The 20838-nt window shown below is 46.5% G+C and overlaps 1 protein-coding gene across 1 annotated transcript in view; it reads left to right on the top strand.

Moving 5' to 3' along the window:
• Nucleotides 1–6188: 6188 nt before the first annotated feature.
• CABLES1 (Cdk5 and Abl enzyme substrate 1) overlaps nucleotides 6189–20838 on the top strand; it is a 71200-nt gene continuing 56550 nt past the window's right edge. The window contains exon 1 of the mRNA XM_005153517.3: nucleotides 6189–6977. Within this exon, the coding sequence (XP_005153574.3) occupies nucleotides 6445–6977 (533 nt within the window). The 5' untranslated portion in view covers nucleotides 6189–6444. The remainder of the gene's footprint in view (nucleotides 6978–20838) is intronic.

The raw sequence follows: 20838 nt of genomic DNA, 5'->3' as shown, positions 1-20838 counted from the left end.
TTCCAAACTGTCTCAAAATAGTAAAGAACAGGACAAATCACAGCTGTCACTTAAGGAAAACCTTAAAAAAAGCTCTTTTTAGTGACCCGTCATTCTGTTCTCCTGCAGTTACAAGTCGCCCTTTATTTACACCACTGCTTAAGTTGATTTCCAGGCAGACAGGACATTTGCCCATTCCTTGTTTCAATAAAGACTACTCCATTTTGAACTTCATGTCTACATTAACATTGTGATACTGCAAACAGAAAGTCTGATTTCACAGATCAGAACTGCAGCAAGACAAGGACAAACAGAGACAGGGGTTGTTTTCTGTACTAGTGCCCACAGTTTTTGTTTTTCAAGGGAGGGAGGAGCCATGTGGCCCCGTTCCCATTTAATCACTCCAGTGGGAGCCAGCAACAGCCACATTCCAGTTGCCGTTCCTACATGGCCACCTTCCTTGTTTTGTCTAGTCAGCCTGCAAGCTCACTGAGGCATGGGAGAGCACTTCAGCAGCACCCAGTAAAATGGAGCTCCCAGTTTAGTGTGGGTCTCTAAGGGATTCATTAGCGTACAGAGTGAACAAACAACAGCAGCAGCAACAAAAAACATTCAAGCCAGCTTAAGCTGAAGGAAGAACTTTAAGAATTCAATCATGAAGGAACTCATGCTGGATGTGCAAACCCTCAGCCCCCATCCCATGTGCATGCATCAAATCCAAGGATGGTATCTTTTCCTCCTGCAGCTACTTCCACCTCCAAATCCACACAGGCTGCTCCCTCCTCCTCTCTGCTTGCCTGCTTTGCACCTGTGGTCCAGCAGCTGCCTCCACCATGCCCCAGAATAGCTGGGAACATCCCTCCCAAGGCTTCTGTAGGTCTGGGTGCTATATGTGCTCAGCCCGTTCAGCAAATGCAGGAGGCTGATGTTTGAAGATATATCCTCACTGGCAGTTTTAGCTGGTAGGTCATGAGTCCGTAGCCAGCATATGTGAGCTATGATTCAAAGGTTTCAAATTCAACAGAGGTGGGTGGATTTTGACAGGAAGGGCACCCCCTTCTCCTTTGTCAGCCCCACCTCAGAGACAGAAGGCCACCTCTTGAATTCTTGTCTCAGTGCAGGGATGCTGGAGTATGTCAAAGGGAAGGTCACAAGAACTTCTAATGTGGGTAAAGCAATGTGTTTCTCATTGTCTTGCCTTTAGAGCTGGCATAACCATTCTGACCAAAGTTTTCCAAGAAACGTTTGGCCTGAATTGGATCTAGCAATGGAAAATATTAATTATTCTTAATAAATGGCTGTTGCCATGAGCCTCACCTAAAGGTACTATAAGTTGGAGTAATGATACAGATGCCATTTATGACTTATCTAGACTGCCCTAATTTCTGAGAGACAAATGACTATCAAATTGGCTCTACCACCCACATGTACACTAGTAGCTTACTGCAGATCTCAGGAACATTACAATGCACACACATGCCACACCTCTGACATCCAAAATAACTGGCAGGTTGGGTGTCCTGACTATCCACAACTCAGCAATCTGTTTCATCTTTGCTAAGAACGTTGGCTTCTGCACATCTTCCCCCGGAGTCACACACACTACTCCAACCACAGTGTCAGGTGGCTACAATGCCATATATGAATTTGGTTTTATGTTAACTTGGTAATGTTGGCACCCACATTGGAACGACGCAAACAAAGTTAGGTTCTTCGCAGACAGGCAAGTATGGACCTACACCTACCCAAGGAATGCTGCTCTCCAAACAAGGTGACACGCTACTGTTAAGCTTTCACATTTCAGTTAGCAAAGGTAGCCCTCAACAAGTAAAACCCCCTGGCTCCTGAAAAATCACTAATGGGAAGCACAAGTACTTAGCATTTCTGAGAATCAGGCTAAATTTGCAACAGACTGAAGGTTACGGCCTGGCACCAAAACAGGCCTTGCTATCCAGATGCAGTATTAGTCTTTTGTAAAGAATTTGTACTGCCTTTATCCAATTTCCATTCTTAACTATGGCTCTCAGTGCAATGTGTTCAAACTGCCTCTACTTTTTTTCTGTCAGGCACTCCTTCTAAGCAGAAAGATTATTAAATTCATATTTCAAGTCTTTCTCCAATGTTACAGCTGCTTTCCTTTTTGAAGTGAAGTTTTCTTCTGAAAAGGGGTTCTGGGAAGGAAAGAAGAAAGCATTTATAAAGATTGCATATTTTTTCCTTCTACAAAATCTTGCACGGCAAAAGTCCTCACAGAATATGGGAAATCTGCCTGAATGTTGGGATCTGATAGTGATATCCATGACCACCAAAAATCATGATATCTGTTCTCAACTACTGGAACTCAGAAGTGGTATCTCCAGACTACATCTTTGCTGAGCTCTTCAGAACAGCATCACCTGACTGGTCCTGGCAGCCAGAAAACAAACTTGTTGAATTTACAGGAGACAACTGCATTTAGTTTTTCTTCCCCTAGCTTCCTGCAGCTCCAACAAGTATCATTGACAATAAGAAACCAATGTTTGTCACTAAAGCAGGCAAACTGCTCTGAGGCCACTCAAGAACCAGCCTGGTGACTCGCGCTGTGACTCAGGACATGCAGAGGTAACTCTCAGAATAATACAGATCTTGCCTCTAACTCAAATTCCAGGTGAAGTTCTCAATTCACCTGCAAAGAGTTTTTGGCAAGCCACTCAGGAGCCCAGCTTTAGATCAAGGTCTGTGGCCTTTCAGACTGTGTCTTCACATCTTGCTGGCTGCACCCTCACATTGCAGCAGGATTCCCCTCGTGTTAGCTAAAGGACACCCAAAATAATGTGAGGCTTCCACACCTGGGTTAACTTTCCTCTGAAGACAGGTACACAGAGGCCACATCTACAATCTCATTTCATAGACTATGAAATTGCTGTGTTTTCATTTTTGACCATACTCTCTTTAACCTCTTTAAAGCCAGCCTCTCCACTCACCTGTTAATGGGCCCCCCAAATTACATGTTGTCTCTGAACACCCACAACTGACGAGTCTTCACGCTACTTTTGGTGCACTGGGTGAAAAAGCCATCATGCTATATCACTCTTACTACCACTTGCCATTCAACCACTTATATAAGCCTGTGACCTCTGAAATAAAAACAGTTTGCTTGCACTTGGGTAGAGCTGGCTGTTTGGAAGAGAACTCAAGAGAGGGAGATGATTGGAAAAACAGTCCCAGAAGCAAGCTTCCAGAATGTCCTTTTGGTTTTCCTTTCAAGTTTGCTATTTCCTCTAGCCAACCACTGGCTCCCCATCAAAGAAAAAAGTTTCAACCAGCAAAGTCAGCTTAATATTTCCACATATCCTCCAGCAGACAGGACTACTACAGCACATGTAATCACCTATAGTTTTGCTAAGCACAGATCAAAAGACATAAGTAACTGGAAAACAACATTTACCTTAGGTTGTGCACATTCATTTAAACTTGCTACTAAATGTATAAATAGGTCTCGAGAACCTGATATTTCTGACATGCCAATTATCCTTTTACTGTCGTACCCCACTCGCTATTAAAAATAGCTTCACTTTAGACTGAGAAATTCATGCTTTTCTTCTTGTACGTGGCTTTCTGAAACGGGTTTATTCTCACATGCAGTGGAAGTGATGTTTTAACCCACTGTCCTGGTTTCAATGTGTTTGAAAGCATCCGGATGCACAAGTGGACAAGGGAGGGGGTGTGGGACAGCTCTAGAGGAGCTCAAGAGCAGAGGCTGTGGCTCCATTTAAAATAATGCAGCAACCAAGAGTGATTTGTATCATCACAAGAGTAATTTTGTGAAACAAATGCACACTTCTTCACTCACAAAAGCTGTCCCAGGCTAGACCATCCCTTGGAACCCCACCTGGTGTTTTAGTGGTGATTCTTTCCCAGACCTGTGTCTTGTGACAGGCTGGATGTGGAAAATACACCACAGGACTCAGTTGCCATAGCAAGCTTTTGAGCTCCAGAGGAAGATACATGCTGTGGCTGCTTCCCCTCAGAAATGCAAGAGGAGAAAAAACTCCCAATGTATACCTTACTCAGCTGTAACTTGGGAGGCCTGTGTTTAATGACCTATCTACCACCTAGTAGTAGTTCCTGGAGCAGAGGTCAGCATCCAATGAACATGCTAACTACCAAGCTACAAAGCTGTGACATTTCTCTGTGGCTAAGGAGCCCTCCTCCAAAAAGTCCCGAACTCTCTCAAAAGCAGTACTGTTTCAAAAGGAGCATGGCGCTCCTCCACGGGAGCCAAGTGCATTGGTGCCCCAACACCGCATACCTTGCTGGCTCCCATTGCAGATATAGGACCTCTGATCAGACACAGACATTGCCTGCCCCATCAAAAGAAGGTGGCAGGCCTGCAATTCCTCAGTCTTCCTCTCCGAAACAGAAGTTTGAAGGACACTTTGCAAGCACAGGAGTACAGAGCATCCTCCCAGCAGGTGGGAGATGCCAGCTGGGCTCTCCTCTGGGCAAGTCTAGCACTCAGGCCTTTCTATCCAAGTGATCCATCCTTGATGAGCTACAGGGACAGACACAACAGTGCCCTCTGTTAAGAAAGATAGCATCTGGGTAAACCCCAAGAGAGCAGTCTGAAATGAGAATGCCAGTCTCAAAATAGCACTTACTTCTCTAAGAACGTGTGATCTGGGAAACTTCCCTTTCCTCCATCATTTCCCGTTCCCTTGCTCACAGCTTCCTGTTGCTGTATAGCATCCTTACTACATCGAGGGACTAGACCCCTGGAAGCTCAGGTTTTGTGGTGCTCAATGTCAGTAAAAGCCAAACGTTCAGAAATCAGTTCAAGTCACAGAACTTGATTCTAAAGTCATTGAATGCTCAAAAGGTCGTTTTTCAGATGAATGCAAACCTGGGTTCATAGATTCCTCCAGCAACAGGACATTTAGATTAGGTATTAGGAAAATATTCTTCACTATGAGGGTGCTGAGGCACTGGCACAGGTTGCCCAGAGAAACTGTGGCTGCCCCATCCCTGGCAGTGCTCAAGGCCAGGTTGAATGGGGCATGGAGCAACCTGATCCAGTGGAAGGTGTCCCTGCCCAAGGCAGGTGGATGGAACTAGATGATCTTTAAGGTCCCTTCCAACACAAACTATTCTGTGATTCTGTGATTCTTATGATTAGGTTCCCCTCCCTGGTCAATCTTTTTTCTTTTTAACCAAATTAACAAGCTTTTGATAAAATAGTAGGGAACATTATAGTATTTGTGACAGTTTGGGGTGGCTTGTAAATCATCTACCAACTGTAAGTGGAATATAATACAAGTCATTGTAATGCTTTATGAAGAAGGCACACATGGCTATCTTGCAACAACCATATGTTCTGCTGTTTGTATATATCTGTTATCCAACCCTTACATAAGCCATTGATGAAATTATCATCACAGGGCAAGAGCACTTGTAGCACGGTTGAGTTGATCAAAATAAAATAATGAAGAAATGAAGAAGCCTTTTTGCTGAGCTGGACTGGCTGCTCGCCCTCCTAAGCCGCAGCTGCAAAGGAGGAGGGAAGGTGCAGACCTGCAGTCAGCTGCACAACAGACCACTTCAGAGAAGACAGACAATATAGACATTTGAGGCTTGGGCTACACAGGAGAGGGTAAACTAACTGCTCTTTCTCCGGTGCTGGACAGAAGGAAAGGTTGGGAAGGGGATTGCTTTAATGGTCTGGGGAACTCCTTAGATGTGACTTATACACACATGCCTTACACTGCAGCAGGGAGCCTATACGAGCTGGGGCAGGCCAGGCTCGCCGTACTGGGGGGATGCGCTGCTGCCGGTAGCCAAGCGCATCCCCGAGGCGCCTGCGACCGCCCCGGGGCAACAGCCCCCGCCCGGGAAACCAGCGGGACAGCACCCGGGCTGCTGCCCAGTGCACGGCTGTAACCCGGTACCTCTCCAGCAGCCGGGCCGAGCCGCAGCCCGATGGTCCAGTGCTGCCGGTGCCAGCCTCCGAGGGCCATGTGCCGTGTACTACTGGCACAGACTCCACCTTCCCCGGCTCCAGCCCGCCCCCACGCATCCAGGAAGGGAAAAGGAGGAGGAGGAGGAGGAGGAGAAGGAGGAGGGAAGGGGGTGAAAGGGAAAAAAAAAGAGAGAGGTTGAAAGGAGGGAGCTCGCCGAGACCCACCCTTCTCCCTCCTCCTCCGGGCTGCTGGCCGGGCTTTTGTTTTCCTCCAGCTCCCCGTTTCCCACACGTGATTGCCGTGTTATTGCACAGGGCGCTCGGCGGCGCGGCTGCACCTATAAATACGGAGCGGGCGGGCGGCGGGGGCCCGGGACAGCGCGGCGCGGTCGGGCGGAGGGTACCCCCGCGACAACCACATGCACCCCGGCGGGCCGACGGCACCCATGTCCCACCGCCCGCCCGCCTAAGGGGCAGGCAGCCACAGCCAGAGCCCGGTCAGCGAGGAGGGGAGGGGGAGCCGGCCGACAATGGCGGCGGCCGCCACCGCCGCCAGCCCCGGCAGTCCCGCCGCCGGGCCCCTGCCGTCTCCGGAGCCCTGCCCTAGGAAGGGGCCGCCGCCGCCGGGGCCGCTGCAGCCACCGCCGGCGCGCAGCGACCCCCGCCGTAGGCAGGCCGCGCTCTCCTTCCTCACCAGCATCTCCCTCGACGGGCGGCCCCCGCCGCCTTGCAACGACGGGTCCTCCGCCAGGCCCCGCCAGGCCCCGCCGCCACCGCCGCCGCCGCGGCTGGGCAGCCCCCCGGCGGTGCCCGCCGAGACCCCCCGGGCCCATGAGGAGGAGGAAGAGGAGGAAGAGGAGGAGGACGCCTTCGCCGCTGTGCAGGTGCCGGCCGCCGCTTTCCTGGGCGCCGCGGCGGCGGGCAGCCGGGGCCGCCTCAACTCCTTCACGGCAGGGGTGCTGCCTGCGCCCTTCGGCCGCACCAGCCCCCAGGGCCCCGGCGGCGGCAGCGGAGAGCTGGGGCAGAGCTGTTCCGCCGCCGCCTTCGAGCTGCAGCGGTCCCGGTAAGCCGCGGGTGATGAGCGGGAAGGGAGGGCGGCAGGCTTGCCCGGGGTGTGGGCAGCGGCAGGGATGTACCGGCTGGCAGGGCAGGTCGGTGCGCGGCGGTCTCCGAGCCGCCCCGCCACAGAGGTTCTCCTCGCCCGGGTGTGAGTGGCCCGAAGTTTCGGTCGTGCCAAGCGAGGCAGGCGTGTGCTGCCGTCCGTCCCCGCAGCCGGGGCGCTTGTCCCCCCTTTCTCATGGCTGGGGGCGGACTGCGCCCGCCGTGCTGCCTATCTGACAGGCAGGGAGCCAACCCCGAGCCGGGTGCGCTGCGGCCAGATCTGCAGCCCGTAGAGGGGAAGGAAACCTTTGCATCGCTGTCCACGGATTATGGTGTATGCGCATGGTGTAACCAGCATCTTGCTACCTCCCTAAATAAGCTCTTTACCTGCAAGCACGTAATGTACCTCTGGGCTGTTCCTTGCCGCCGGCTACTCTTTTGCCTTTTAATTCCCAAAGGGATAACCCCACCTGCTCGAAAATAAGAGACCTTTGGCGAAGAAGGTAGCAAATATGTAAAAATGTGCAAATGCATATGAGTAGTTGCTCCTCGGATAAAAATCTATCTTCCTTCACTTCTTCAACGACACACTCGGGTGTGAAAGGCTGGGGTTGGGGGAAAGAGCAAGGGTAGAAGCTGGAGGAAATGACTGTGTTCCCCAAGACCACGGTGCTCACCACTCCCACATTCCCCATTTGCCACGCTCCTTTCTCGTTTCTTGAACAAATAGATAGACTTTGAGTCACATGATACTGCAAGGGTTTGTAAGGGTAATTGAGCATAGACACCTGTAGAAAAGTCCCTTTCAAAGCCAACCAGCTTGCAGAAGTTGGAGGTATGCAAGGAGAAAGTTTCTTAGCGGTCTGCCCCATCACCCAGTATTCCATCTGGGTTGTATTGGTGGCTTTTTTCAGCCTCTTCAGGTGCTGTGGTAGGGGAGCCCACCTTCCCAAGTAAAATGCCTACTGGTGGGTTATCACCCATCTTTGCCCAGTCATGTGTCTCAAAACAGTTCCTGCAGTGACAACTCTCTCACTGTGCCATTGATCACCAGCACAGAAGTGTGACACACACACGCTTGTGTGTTCTAGTTTGTGACATGGTTCTGCGCAATGCTTGAGGGTGAGAAGTGACCCAACAGACTCTGATTTGGAAATTGCTTTTCTATTCTTAAACTTCTTACTTGGTGGTAATGCGTTTGGCAGTATTATCTTACTGTTCAAGAGGCTGGATTCTTCTTTGCCTTCCAGTTAGGGAGTTCATTATTGATGCAGAATTCCTATGTTACCTTTCTGGATTCCCAAGGATCCTCCTTGGTTTTCCTTGTTTTCACTCTTTGATTCTGTGTTCAGTCCTGAGAAGGATGCTCAGATCTCACCTGTATCACTTGTTCCCTCAGCCCTTCGTCTTCCTGTCACTGTTTTCCTTTGCCCTTGTTTCTTGCTATCTGAATTCTTCCTTCCGCAACCAGTGCTTTTTGGTTTTAGTCACATGAGAGCAGTTTGGAGCTTTAGAGGGAAATTTACCTCCTAGAAATCCAGTGTTGTGCAAGTCCAGCTGTGCTGCTAGCGTGCAAGCAGGCTGAGGGATAGCTCAAGTCCATGGCAAGGGAAGTCACCCAAGGAAACCTTGTCAAGGTGCTCCATTAGTCCTATAATGGTCTTCCTTGGGACTGTGTATTTTCTTGTGGTGTAAGATGTAAGGAAAAGTCTGGTTTTCTCATGCTCTTTTGTCTTCTTGAGAGCTACATTCATCTGTGGTGGAGACCTTGCATTGCTCCACTGACAAGTGTGAACCTCTCCATTACAGCTGGTGCAGGACAGCTCCAGGTTATGCCCCTAGCTTTGCTGACTGCCGTGATGCTGCACGTGTGCAGCCTGGGGCAAACTTTGGTCTGCCTTCAGTGGGTTTGTTTCTGTTCTGGAAAAGGTATATATATTTAAACATCAGGAACAGACAGCTGCAGACCACAGAGGTTACGTGGAGCATTGGCTCCTCATCATCTCACTGAAAAGATGTGGTAGGGGCTCTGATTGCCGAGTTCACAGTAGGCTGCACAGAAGATAAATCACAGGCACGCACAGCGCTGGCACACGCCCAAGAACAGAGGGTTTGAGCAGACCTTCTGCTGCTCTCTTAATGGAGAGGAAGGAGCCAAAAGCCCAGCGTGTGGCTTGCCCTCTCAACGCAATGGGGTGGAAGTCACAGCATCAGCCCGGCAGTGCAGGCATTATCTCACCTGAAGGAGGATGCAGGGAAGCAGAGAGGAAAATCAGATGGTTTCTGTAGTTCATGTGTGCACCTGTTGTCTCTCCTCCCACCCTTCCTTTCTCCTTGCTGTGGGCATCAAATTGAGTTTGATGCCTCATTTGATAAACTAGTCCTCTGTGCTGAGATGTGTTAATTACAACATGAAGCCGTTTTCTGTTACAGTATCAGGCAAGGCAGGCTGCCTTATGGTGTTGTTTTTATTTAGTTTTCAGAAACCATTGTGAGCATATAATCAGTTTCCTGGCTTTTTTGTTTGTGTTAGCAGTTTATGTAATTGCGTACTAGTTTATATTTAACAAGGTTATCATTAATGTGGTTTGGGTTTGCGCTCTTATGTGTATTCACAAGAAGCACACAATACAGAAAAAGAACATGGAGCTTCTAGCTGCTCGGAGGCTAGCATATAATTATATGTAAAGAGAAAAAAATACGCTTGTTCAGAAGTCAGCTTGTTGATGCCAAAGGTTCCTGTCTAGTGCAGGAGAAGTTTATCTCAGTTTTGTGGTGAATGGATGGCTGAGAACATGAGGCTGCTGGAAGGTAGGGCCAGGCTTCCCTTCATGTCAAGTTATAATTCCTTTTAATAGCTTCATCTTAAATCAGTGAGGAGCTCTCTGGAACAAGATTTCAGCATCACTGGTTTAAAATCATTGCAGATCCTGTAGATTAGGTGATGGTTCCAGTTACTTGTTTTTGTGTATACATTGAATCCTTGTTACCATAGTTTTCTTTGGGAAAAATACTGCTGTTTACTTATGTGAAGTTTCCTTCTCTACATAAGGCCTTTTCCAGTGGGCATGTGGTTAGATACAAGCATGTATTTTTTTGTATTGTGTTTTTGTCTTGTTTTGTTTTTTTCCTTACTTTTTTTCCTAAGGGAGCAAATCAGGGATTGGATTTGGAGTTTAAACATCACTTACAGTTGCAGTTGTCTGTGTCACTGTGTCAGGCTTGAAGGCAGATGGTGGGCAGAATTCCTTCTGGAAGCAGCTGGTGCTGGGAAGGAAGCAGAAAGGACTATGCTGAGTAATGGGTGGGGGGAGGTTCACTCAAAAGGATATTGAAGTTATCATGGTCCAAATAGATGTTTCTTCAGAATGTATTGACCTACAAGACAAATCTCATTTCCTGAGTAATTCTGACATTAATTTTTGATTAGTAAAGCTTGTGAAGATTCAATTTGTTTCTGCCTATTAGAAAATGCAGAGCTGCATATGGCTCCGTATTCATTTTTCTAGAGAGATCACAGAATCATGGAATGGTTTGGGTTGGAAGGGACCTTAAAGATCATCCGGTTCCAACCCTCTGCCATGGGCAGGGACACCTTCCACTAGACCAGGTTGCTCAAAGCGCTGTCCAGCGTGGCCTTGAGCAATTCCAGGGATGGGGCAGAGATGCAGTGAAAGGGAATGCTGGAGCAGTTAACAAGTCTCACAATGCCTCCAGGATGTTGCAGAGGAGCTGAATCCTGCTGTTTATTTTCATGGTGGAAGGCTGAGAGGCCAGAGCCTGATCCTCTGTGGCCTTGGGCGGGCATGCAGTACAGGCTCAGCCCACCACAGAAGTTGCCTTCAGACTAAACACTCTGGAGACAAAAGAAGAATCTCTCAGAAACAAATGTCTTACAGGCAGGGTCCTGAAAGAGGAGCAAAACAAAGAACTGGGGGCACTGTCCACCCTGCGGGGTCATCCCAGAATCAGGAGCCAGCTTGTGAGCTGCTGGAAGCACATGGGACCTTTTGTGTATGATGGAGGCTTTGCTATTCACTGAACCTAAAGCCCTTCAGGCAGCCAGAGTTTCAGAACGATGTATAAAAGAATAGCGTGAAAACAGCAATTTAATGGTCTGAGAAGTGAATGGGAAGTACATATGCTGAACTAAGTCTTTATATAGGTGTGTGACCTTGTATACTACTGATGGTTTCTGCCTCTAAAGAAGGGGATGCTTACTGACTTCAACTGTCACTTCCAGAGGCTACATGGCTCTTTGTGCCACCCTGACGAGGGGATGCTCAACAACAGGGTTAAGATGCAGGTAGCAAGGGCTGTTTTACTCACGGTACCAGCATCCTGCTGCATCTTTTGGTGCAGGTCCCTCACAGCCTGTTTTAAGTGCTACAAGCTCTGTGTAAGTCTTTGGTGCTGTTCCTGAGGGCTCCCCCCCCAACCCAAGAAAGGTCTTGCAGTCCTCATGCACACAGCCTGCAAGCTCCTCCAGGACTGCTGTGAAAACTGAGTGAACCCATGCCCTTTATCATGAGCACTCTAAGAGGCTGGCTTCCCATGGTCACCTTGAGCTGTGCAGGACTGATCACAGACTGCTGGTGGGCTTTCTGAGCTGTGCATGTGCTGAGCACAGCCAGCCCCACATCACACTGACCAGCATCCATCACTGCTGGTCTCTACTGGCCTTTTCACTTGTTCAGGGCAGAGGTTTGTGCCTCCCTCTATTGCTTCCTTTGAAACTTGTGGAAGCATGGTCATCTTCCAGTTGTTAGCTGAAGCTGACCAGTAGTTCAGAAACCACTGCAGTATGAAGATACCCAGACAGCATAGATGCATCAGCCTTGTTCTGTTAATACACAAACATTTTAAAAACAAGTTCCACAGAAGTTTCTTCTTGCATATTTTAGGCTATTACACTACTTAGCAAGTATATGTGGTGGATGAAAAAGGTAGTATTCATCAGACAAGGAAAAACCCTTTGCTGTCAGCTTAGAAGAGGAGCTGGGACAGAACGTAGTGTTCATGAGTACTAGGGAATTAATTAGAGCCCTTCCCTAATTAGAGCCCTTCACAGAGGGAAGAGGCTGAGAGGGAGCTGCATCTGCCAAAGCCCCAGGACTCTGCAGTTTGTAGTGAGATAGCTGTAGAGCTGGATGGGTGCTCATTAACCCCTATGAGAAAACCTGAGCTGGTAACATGTGAAAAGTTGTGTTTGTGTTGATGCCTTCACTGGCCACCAATTCACAGCTTTCTGTGTCCAGCCCTGCTTTGGGAAGTCCCATAGTTGTACTGTGCAGATGCTGTTGTGCTGTGAACCCTCATGCATCAGAATTGCAGAAGAGTGAGACATATCAGCAGGTTTGTTTACGTGGTTATTGCTTTCCCATTTCTTGATCTTTCTTTTGACCCTTTTCTTTACCACCAAAGCTCCTGTGCAGGAAGCCATACTGTCCCTTTTCCTTAGGAACTGCTGCACAACTTCCTGCTACAGGCATCTTGAAATGATGATGATCCGTTGCAACCACATGAGTCAGCAGCCCTCCAGACCATCATAAAACCAGTTCAGTGGTAGATAATGACAGATCATAATTCATTGACAGGTTTTGGATAGGAAGTGTGCTTTAATCTGTAACTATTATGACTTTGAGAACTCTTATGGTGGAGGACATAGCTTGGAACTGTTCAAAACAGCTAAGACACACATATGAGGTTCCCAAGTGTGCTCTCTGACAGCAAAGAACCCCCGTCCTCTAGTAATTCTGTGGCTTCCTCATTTCAAAGTAATAAATAGCAGGTGGGCTATCCAGAGGCTGTGTAGAGAAGCAATATGATAGGAGGTAAAGACGAGAAACAGAACCAAATCTTGATTTATTTTTTTGATTATTTTTTGCTCCCCTTTTTCAGCCATTCAGGAAAGTTCTCCACTAGCTGAACATAAAGGTTCATCTTCATAATTCACCCTGAAAATACATAAGTTTGGGTTTACCTGTTGGAACTTCTGTACCCTGAACCTTCTGTAGACACCATCTCGTCCCATGATGAGTATGGGAAATCAGATTCTATCTGCAGATAGGACAAGCTGGTGTCTACAGAAATCTGTACACAAAATCCACTCCTTCATACCTCTGAGGATGTAATCAGTCCTTTGAGACAAACTCTTTCTTCCACACCTAGAATTGCTATTGATGGCTATGGGGGTGCCACCAGACAGTAGGCTTAGAGGCACAGCAGGTGCAACAAGATACAGAGCTGGCTCTTTCATAACCCAACTAGAAAACCCATTGCCAGTCTGCTGTAACAAGTATTACTCCTAGGAAATGGAAATGACATAATTTGGCATATGGGGAGCATCTATCTGCCGGCCTACAGTTTGCAAATAATACACTGAGAAATGTAAGGAATGGTATTTGACTTCTTAAGAAGGGCTTCACTGAAGTCTTGTTTGCTGTAAGGATAGGGTGAAGAGCTCAGCAGATCAGTTGGAGAAGAAAACTTCACTGGGGGTTGAAGAAAATGTGCAATGTGCCAGTAGGGAAACTTCTAGGACTCTCAGGGTCTGCTTTTCAGGGTGAAATACACAGATTTAGAGGAGTACATATTTAAAGGAACTGTGAGGTGTGTGATTATACTGTTACATTTGTAGCAACTGCTTTCCTGTCATGAATGCTAAATGTATCTTCTGTTCTCATGATATATATTAAAGTCAACACCGCTCTTAGCAGCTAGATTTCAGTGTTTGCCTAAGGAAGGTTTTCTATTGTGGAAAATTAAGAAGTGAATGAGAAGTGAAGCAAAGTCTACCTTCCTCTCTAGAAGTGCTTCCTTTGAAAAAGCCTATGAATAGGAAGGACAAGCACATGGTGTTAGCAAGCAGTTGTCTTTTCCTTCATGTTGTTATAGATCAGGCCAGCAATTTTGTGAAATTGAGGTCTGGGGGGAAAAAAGCTTCACTCACCACAAGTGAAATGTGTTTTCCCCCCTGCTTGTCTTGGATAGGAGAGGAAGGAAGGTATGTCCTTTCTGACCCAGGATCCAGTGAAGCCTGAACTGTACATTTGCATATATATAACATTACTCAGCATAATCAAGTGCCAGTGTATAAAGTTATGCTAGTAAGCAGTGTTTTGCAATATCAGGGATTTTACTGCATAATATTGGTGGGATTAAAAAATAGAAGCTAGATAACTTTATAGGATTTTTCAGACAACAATGGATTGCATTTGGGTACTCCAACCTATAATCATATTACCAAGGTAAATATGATTAGGTTTTCAAATCTAAATGCTGTCACAGCAAATCAGGCATAGGCACATCAGTTTATGGGTAAAGGCATTCAAAAGAAGCATACATTTTCCTGCAAAATAAAAAGAAATCCCCTGATTTGGTATAACAGAAAAAATCTGTAAGGTGACATTCTGCTGACTTCATCCTGCACCATGTCATGCAGCTGGAACAGAGCTGCATGGAATGAACAGGGATGAAGCTCTTCAGCTAGCGCTTCCCATTCTCTGGCCTTGAGTAGGATGTTGAGCACCAAGAAGTCAGTGGAGCCACTTGGTCTGCAGCCTGCCTGCAGGTAACTATTTTTTTCAGCCATCCATCAGCCATCCATGTGCCATCTGCTGTATGTGGCCTCATCCATGCCCTTACTGGACATAACTAACTGTCCATGCTTTTTGTGTACACACAAGAGACTGCAGTATGGGAATGCTGATGGTGGGTCACTCTCTTACTTTCTCCTCTCTGTAGGGCATCATTTCCTTTTCCATTTCAGAATGGAGAAAGAGCCACTGCAGGTATGAGGTCAGCAGCTCCCAGTAAGGGAAATGATTGGGGAAACATGTGGGAGGCTGCAGCATTCCCAGCATCATTCTTTCTGATGGGTCTGCCATGGGTGAAAGTGCAGTGAGGAGTCCCAGCCCTCCACCAAGGTTGGATCACACAGATGTTAATATGCTGGAAGGGAAGAGGAGGAGATGAGAGACCCCGAACTGAGCTGTCTCCTTGTCTGACAGGAGGCGTACGTGCTGGCACAGTGGCATGGATTTCAGTTTCATCATAGTGAAAGGGTCAGATGTAATTTCTTTTTACAGAGATAACTGACAGTGCTGGAGCAGCCCGTTCCCCACTGCGGCTGCTAGCAGAGAAGCAGGTTATAACCCCAGCGAGGTGGTGTGCCCTTTGACGGGTGCAAGCAGCACAGCTTCACCAGGGTCCTTCAGAGGGAGACCTGCTGAATTTGAATTTCCTGGGTCCATGGTGCTGGAGGAGAGGAGAGCAGAGCCTCACCACCCCAAAGACTCAGATGCCCTTTGCCTTCAGGCCTGCTTGGATCACATGCATGCCTTGGGGTGTACACAAATACAGTCCATACCTACAGTTCAAGAAGTGTTTGCTACTGCTTGTTCACACTGGCATGCGTGAGGAGCCTGAATTTCCCACCCCACTGTACCCAGCCTATCTGAAGGACGTAACAGAAAGCAGAAGCTAGATGTCAGCTATATGGTCTGAAATATGTCTTGAAAACTTCTTGTGCTTTTTCTTTTACTAACTTTATTTCTTGTATTTTGTCTGTTAAAGTCCTCTACAGACAGAAGTGTTATTTTCCTGAGATTAATTTCCTCCTTTTTCAGTTCAGTTTGCAATCAGCTACACCCAAGCTAATGCGGGGTGACAGGAGGATCACCCACGTGTCTGTGAGGTGTGGTGGACTTGCAGAGCAGGGAGTGAAGTCCTCTAAGTGATAGAGAGCTACTTGAAAACAAAGACTCCATCTTGCTACCTGGGACAGGGGCAGGGTTGAGCAGGCTTGGTAGTTTCAAGCCAGCTTTGTAGTTCTCCAAGTGCACTGACATGGATGATGTGATTTCAGATTGTAAAACACAGAGGTGTGCTGGGGGTAATAGGAAGAGAGGAGAGACAGCTTTTAGATGCTATAGAGCAAAGTATGGTTTAATTGCTTGGGTTGTGCTGCGGCCAGTTATGCAAAAAGGTGTGGAAAGATCACCATCTGGAAGAATGGTCTTTAAAAGACAAAGCGGTAATTGTGTTTTGTAAAATGGAGTTCACGTAACCTCGTGTTTTCAAGCCATTGTGTGTCTTGGGAGCCTCCTTAATTTTATGAGGCTCTTTTCTTAATTAAAGCAAATCTGAGTTTGATTTTTAAGGGGGGGGGGGGTGTTTACTGTTTTGTAGAATGCCATCTTTTAGCGTAACCTAATCTGATAGAAGTGTCAGTTAAGAGGTGGCTCCTTAAAAAGTCAGTTATTTACAGGTTGGACTAGATGATCTCCAGAGGTCCCTTCCAGCCCTAACAATTCTGTGAAAATGCCATTGTCAAGTACTTCCAGCATGACCTTTGAGATGGATTTGTAAAATCCGTATTTTTCCATGTGCAGGACTCACCTCAAGATAAAATGCTGTTCTATTTTAGAAGGCATTACAGGTACTGTAGAACTTGAGAGCAGCTTCACCGTGCTGCAAGTGCCTGTGAACATTTGTTTTAAGGAACAGACTTCATTGTTCAGGTTTTTTTGCTTCTGTTTGTTTTAAAGGGATTATTATAAATATTGGTTTCTTGTTTGTTCATTAGCTTCCTTATTGATGTAAGGCTATTCAAGTCAAAGACAGTGCTAGGGTGTAACAGGGAACAGGGTTTGAGCAAATGCGTTTAAAAACAAAAAGTGCAAATGGTATGAATGTTCCAGCACCCTTAGTTAAGTACTTTCAGAGTGATATTTTCTGTTGCTGTCCTCATGCTCTGTATGAAGGTTTTATGGATGATGTGAATGGAAACATGTATTTTCTTGCAGAGAGTTTGTGAGCTTGCGAGCTTCCTTCTCTTGGAAGGATGTAGCCTTGCAGTACGAGCAAGGTTTTTTTTATGGTGTGGTACTACTGCTGTATAAAATGCCATGACTCCTCCATATCCCTTAGGAGCTAAGCCCCAAGCCCATGAACTGTTTTGTGTGGGTTTTAACTGGGATTCACTCCCTTGGGGAGGATGGGGTGGGAGCGAAGAGGCTGGAGTGAAAAAGCCCTCATGAACCACTGTGTGTTTGCAAAGGTCGAGGCATCTGAAAATGAACAGACTCTGAATTAATTGCAGGGTTGCTCAAGTACAAATGAGAATAGGATTAGGACTGTCTTTTCTATTTTAGGTGCAGAGGTAATATTTCCAACCTGTTGAGCAATTGTATATCTCAGATATCTTCTAGGATAAACAGGTGCAGTATCAGCAGTTGAGGGTGGCATGGTCTTTCCTTAACTGTCAATTGTCTTGCAGTTGTCGAGTTCTGTGTTTTGTATGATCCCCAGGAATATTTCAACATGGTCTTGTATGGGGTTTTGTGTGTGTGTGTGATTTACATATGTTAGAAGAAATGCAGCTTTTGAGAGGCTCTTGACCCTCACATCCACTTTCCAAAGATGTAGAGTTATGGTAATAAAGACTTGTCTTCACTTCTCCAGTGTTTGTTCTGAATTAGATGTCTGTCTTGTGTTATTCCAGCTAAAGAGGGCAGAACAGTTGAGCAGTTCAAGATGGGATTTTTGCAGGAGCCTCTGAACCATGAATTTTGAGGAACTCTCTGAGCTCCTTTGAAAATCTCACTCTGAAAAGACAGCATGGGCTTTTTCCTCTGTGGGTTTTCACCAGCTGCTTACCACACAGTCCAGACCTGCTCCCCTTTGTACACTTGTCCTCCTTGGCATTTTTTTGGGGAGTGGATGGCATTGTTGCAGACTATAATTGTGGTTCTCCTCTTACTGAAGTTAACAGCATACCTCTGGTTTAATCAGTGGGTCAGAGAGCTCGCTTTGTGCTGACACACTAATAGAAATGAACACAAATGCTCTTTATAAAACTTGAAACGTGACTTTGAAAGCCACAGCGCTACCAGTCCTTTGCATCTCAGCCTTTAGGGGGTAATGTGTGGCCATAAGAAGCATAAAATTGAGGTACTTTTCTAAAGCAATGTGGTTGTAGTTCTCTGATTGCTCTTCAAGCTGTTGTTTCCACAAGGTCAGAATGAGAGCGAAATTGGAATAAAAAGACATCTCAAAGGCTTGGTCAGCTCCTTGCATGATGTTCCTGTGCCATGCTGTGGAGTGATGGTCAGTCCCACCAGGCTGCACTCTTTCTTGTTTTGCACAAGCTGTTTAGACATCCTGTGTGCTGAAACAAAGCTAAACAAGAAACACTGTCTCTGTATATTATTTATACCTGGAGTGTTTGCTAGAGTATTAGACTTTCTTTGTATAGAAGGGCAGTGTCTGTGTCAACAAGCAGCATGACCCATCAGGAGCAAACTGGTAGGGCCAGGAGCTTGGTACTGATGACCAGATGTCCACACTCTGGAGATGCTGACCAGCTCTAGCCTAGGCCTGTGGGCTGGACACCCAGCAGTAGTTTGAGGATGGTGCTCCTGTTCACTGTGCACAGTGCTATGCTCCAGCAATGTGTCACCTTGCTTCCTGCCATCCAAGGAGAAGCCTTCATGCTCCAAGGCTAGTCCATGATGCAAAGTATTCTGTGGCATGAGCTGGACATGGTCAGGACACCTGCTTCAAAATGTGCTTGTGAGCCAGAATCAAACATAGAGATATGCCCAGAAAGTCTCAGTTCTCTGTTGTTGTCCCTCTGGGACAAAGGGATTTATATTAAACTAATTTAAATTTCTCACATTCTTCCTTCTACTTGGTTTAATGCACTTTTTGTTTGACCCTGTGTACTCAGATGTCTTTCCCTAGTAATTTCCATTGGAAATCACTGACTCCCCTCTTTCCTCAGGGGAAAACATTTTTTTCTTGCTTGTTGAATCAGTGCACTGTGCATCTGGTTTGGTTGGTTGTTTTTTTTTTTGTACTGGTCAGTTGTAGGCTTGCTAAATCTTCATTTCCTAAAGTGGTAGATTCTGTGAAAATGGACTTTTTATTACAGTTATTCCCATTAACAGATATCTTTCCCGTTTGTTTACTGGAAAAGGTGAAGCAGGAAACCCCAAATTTCAAAATTCTATATCACATGTTGGTGGCGGTTTGTGAGCTTGATCATCGCAGAGGTCTAATGTCATACCCAGTATGGCTTTACCCTTGCCCCGTGCTGCTTTTAGATGCGAACATGCAGCTGTTGAGGAAGTAGTGGTTTCTGTTCTTGAGGTCTGCGGAGGAGGCTTCATTTGTTTAATTAAAAGAAAGAAAATAAACAAACCCACTTCTATACAATGCATAAGTAATTTTGCTTTCAGTGGTAGCAGTAAGGCAAAATTTTGCCTTTGACTCCTTTGTAAATAGGTACCAAATGAGCCTTTGTGTTGGGTCCCACCCAGGTTAGCAAAGGGGAACCACACCAGGGGTTTGCACAGAGGTCGAGGGTTACACTTCTCTGGCTATGTTGCCTGCAGCTTCTCACGTGCACCTTTGTGCTTCTTCCCTTTCACAGCCAGATGCAGGCAGCATTTGGCAAGCACATCTATGTATCTGTCTGCTCTGACCCATCCAAGAACAAAGCCATTCCACTTTCCCCTTCGTGTTAGACAAGCTCATTGTTGTTCAGGTCTGAGGATGCAAAAGTTGACAGCAGCAAAACAATACAAGTTTTGTATAATTTATTTTCATTTCTGTTGCTCTGTGGGTCATGGCCCTTGTATAGCAGCACTTAGTTAAAACTTCTTCCTCTGCAGAGACTTGTGGGGAGGAAGGAAGATGCTGTGGGTGCTTGGGCAGTTGAAGAGATGGCTGCAGAAGTGTATTTATGGTTCCGTCACTGGATGGTTTCTTTGTAAGGTGCTGCTGCCTCTAAGAGACAATGAAAACCATATGAACCTCTGTTTTCCAAAAAGTGGTTAGCAGATCCTGCCCAGGAGAGGAAATATTCACAGTTCTCCTTCTCACTCTGTCACAGGTAGCTGAATGCTGCTCTGTTAGCACTTGCATCCCCCATTTTACTTGTTGAACTTGGGCAGATGGTTTCTGACTGTTGGGAATGAGAGTATCCTGATTACCACTACCAGAAGCACCTCTGGCTGCCCCATGACAGCACCTCTGGGAGAACCTGAGCATCAGCTGCAAACCCCTGAACCTCTGTGCTGCTGCATCCTCCTTACCCATTCTTGCCCTGGAGAAGCTTCAGCACACGCACATGGATTGCATGACCATCCCTTTCCCTGCTGACACTGTTCTTGCAGCCTGCGAGGCTGTGTAGTGCCTGTTGAAGCCTGGTGGTGTGGCTGGAACTGTTACTGTGAAGGCTTTAGATGTGCCTTACTTCTAACAATAGCTGTATGTCCACATTATATTTGTTCTGACTAGTACAAGCAAAGATGTTTATTCTGTATTGATAGCTGTATTTATTCTTCATGAAGTGCAGGGGTAGGTTTTTCTGGTTGCAAACCCACTTTTTTTCCCCTGTCCGGAACTGCAGCAGTTCTATTCCCAAATTTGGTTTTCAAGCTTCTTTTTTCTTAAAAACCTTCAAAGCATAGATGCTTGTTGTGGTTAGGTGCAAAATTAGTTCAGATGTAAAAAAAACCAAGGGAAGGAATTGGGAAGGGGAAATACTCAGTCCTGGGGCCTCTTTCTCTATACCCCTCTGGCAAATATAAATACAGAGAAATTTTTTGTATGCAAGTAAGTTCAAAAGAATGCTAACCTATTTTTCTTCACACATTGTAGTATTGTCATCAGGATGCTATTTTCTGTGTATTACTTACCTACCCAGACACTACTTTATGTATAATTTGAAAGCTTTATGTTACCAAAAATATGCTATAAAAGTATATGTTTCCTGAGCTCCTACTTGAAAAGACAGATACGTGTATTTACAG

The sequence above is a fragment of the Melopsittacus undulatus genome, chromosome 1 (assembly GCF_012275295.1).
Source record: "Melopsittacus undulatus isolate bMelUnd1 chromosome 1, bMelUnd1.mat.Z, whole genome shotgun sequence".
Lineage (NCBI taxonomy): Eukaryota > Metazoa > Chordata > Aves > Psittaciformes > Psittaculidae > Melopsittacus > Melopsittacus undulatus.
The sequence above is the reverse complement of the archived record's forward strand: the minus strand, read 5'-3'. Positions and strand labels throughout refer to the sequence as shown.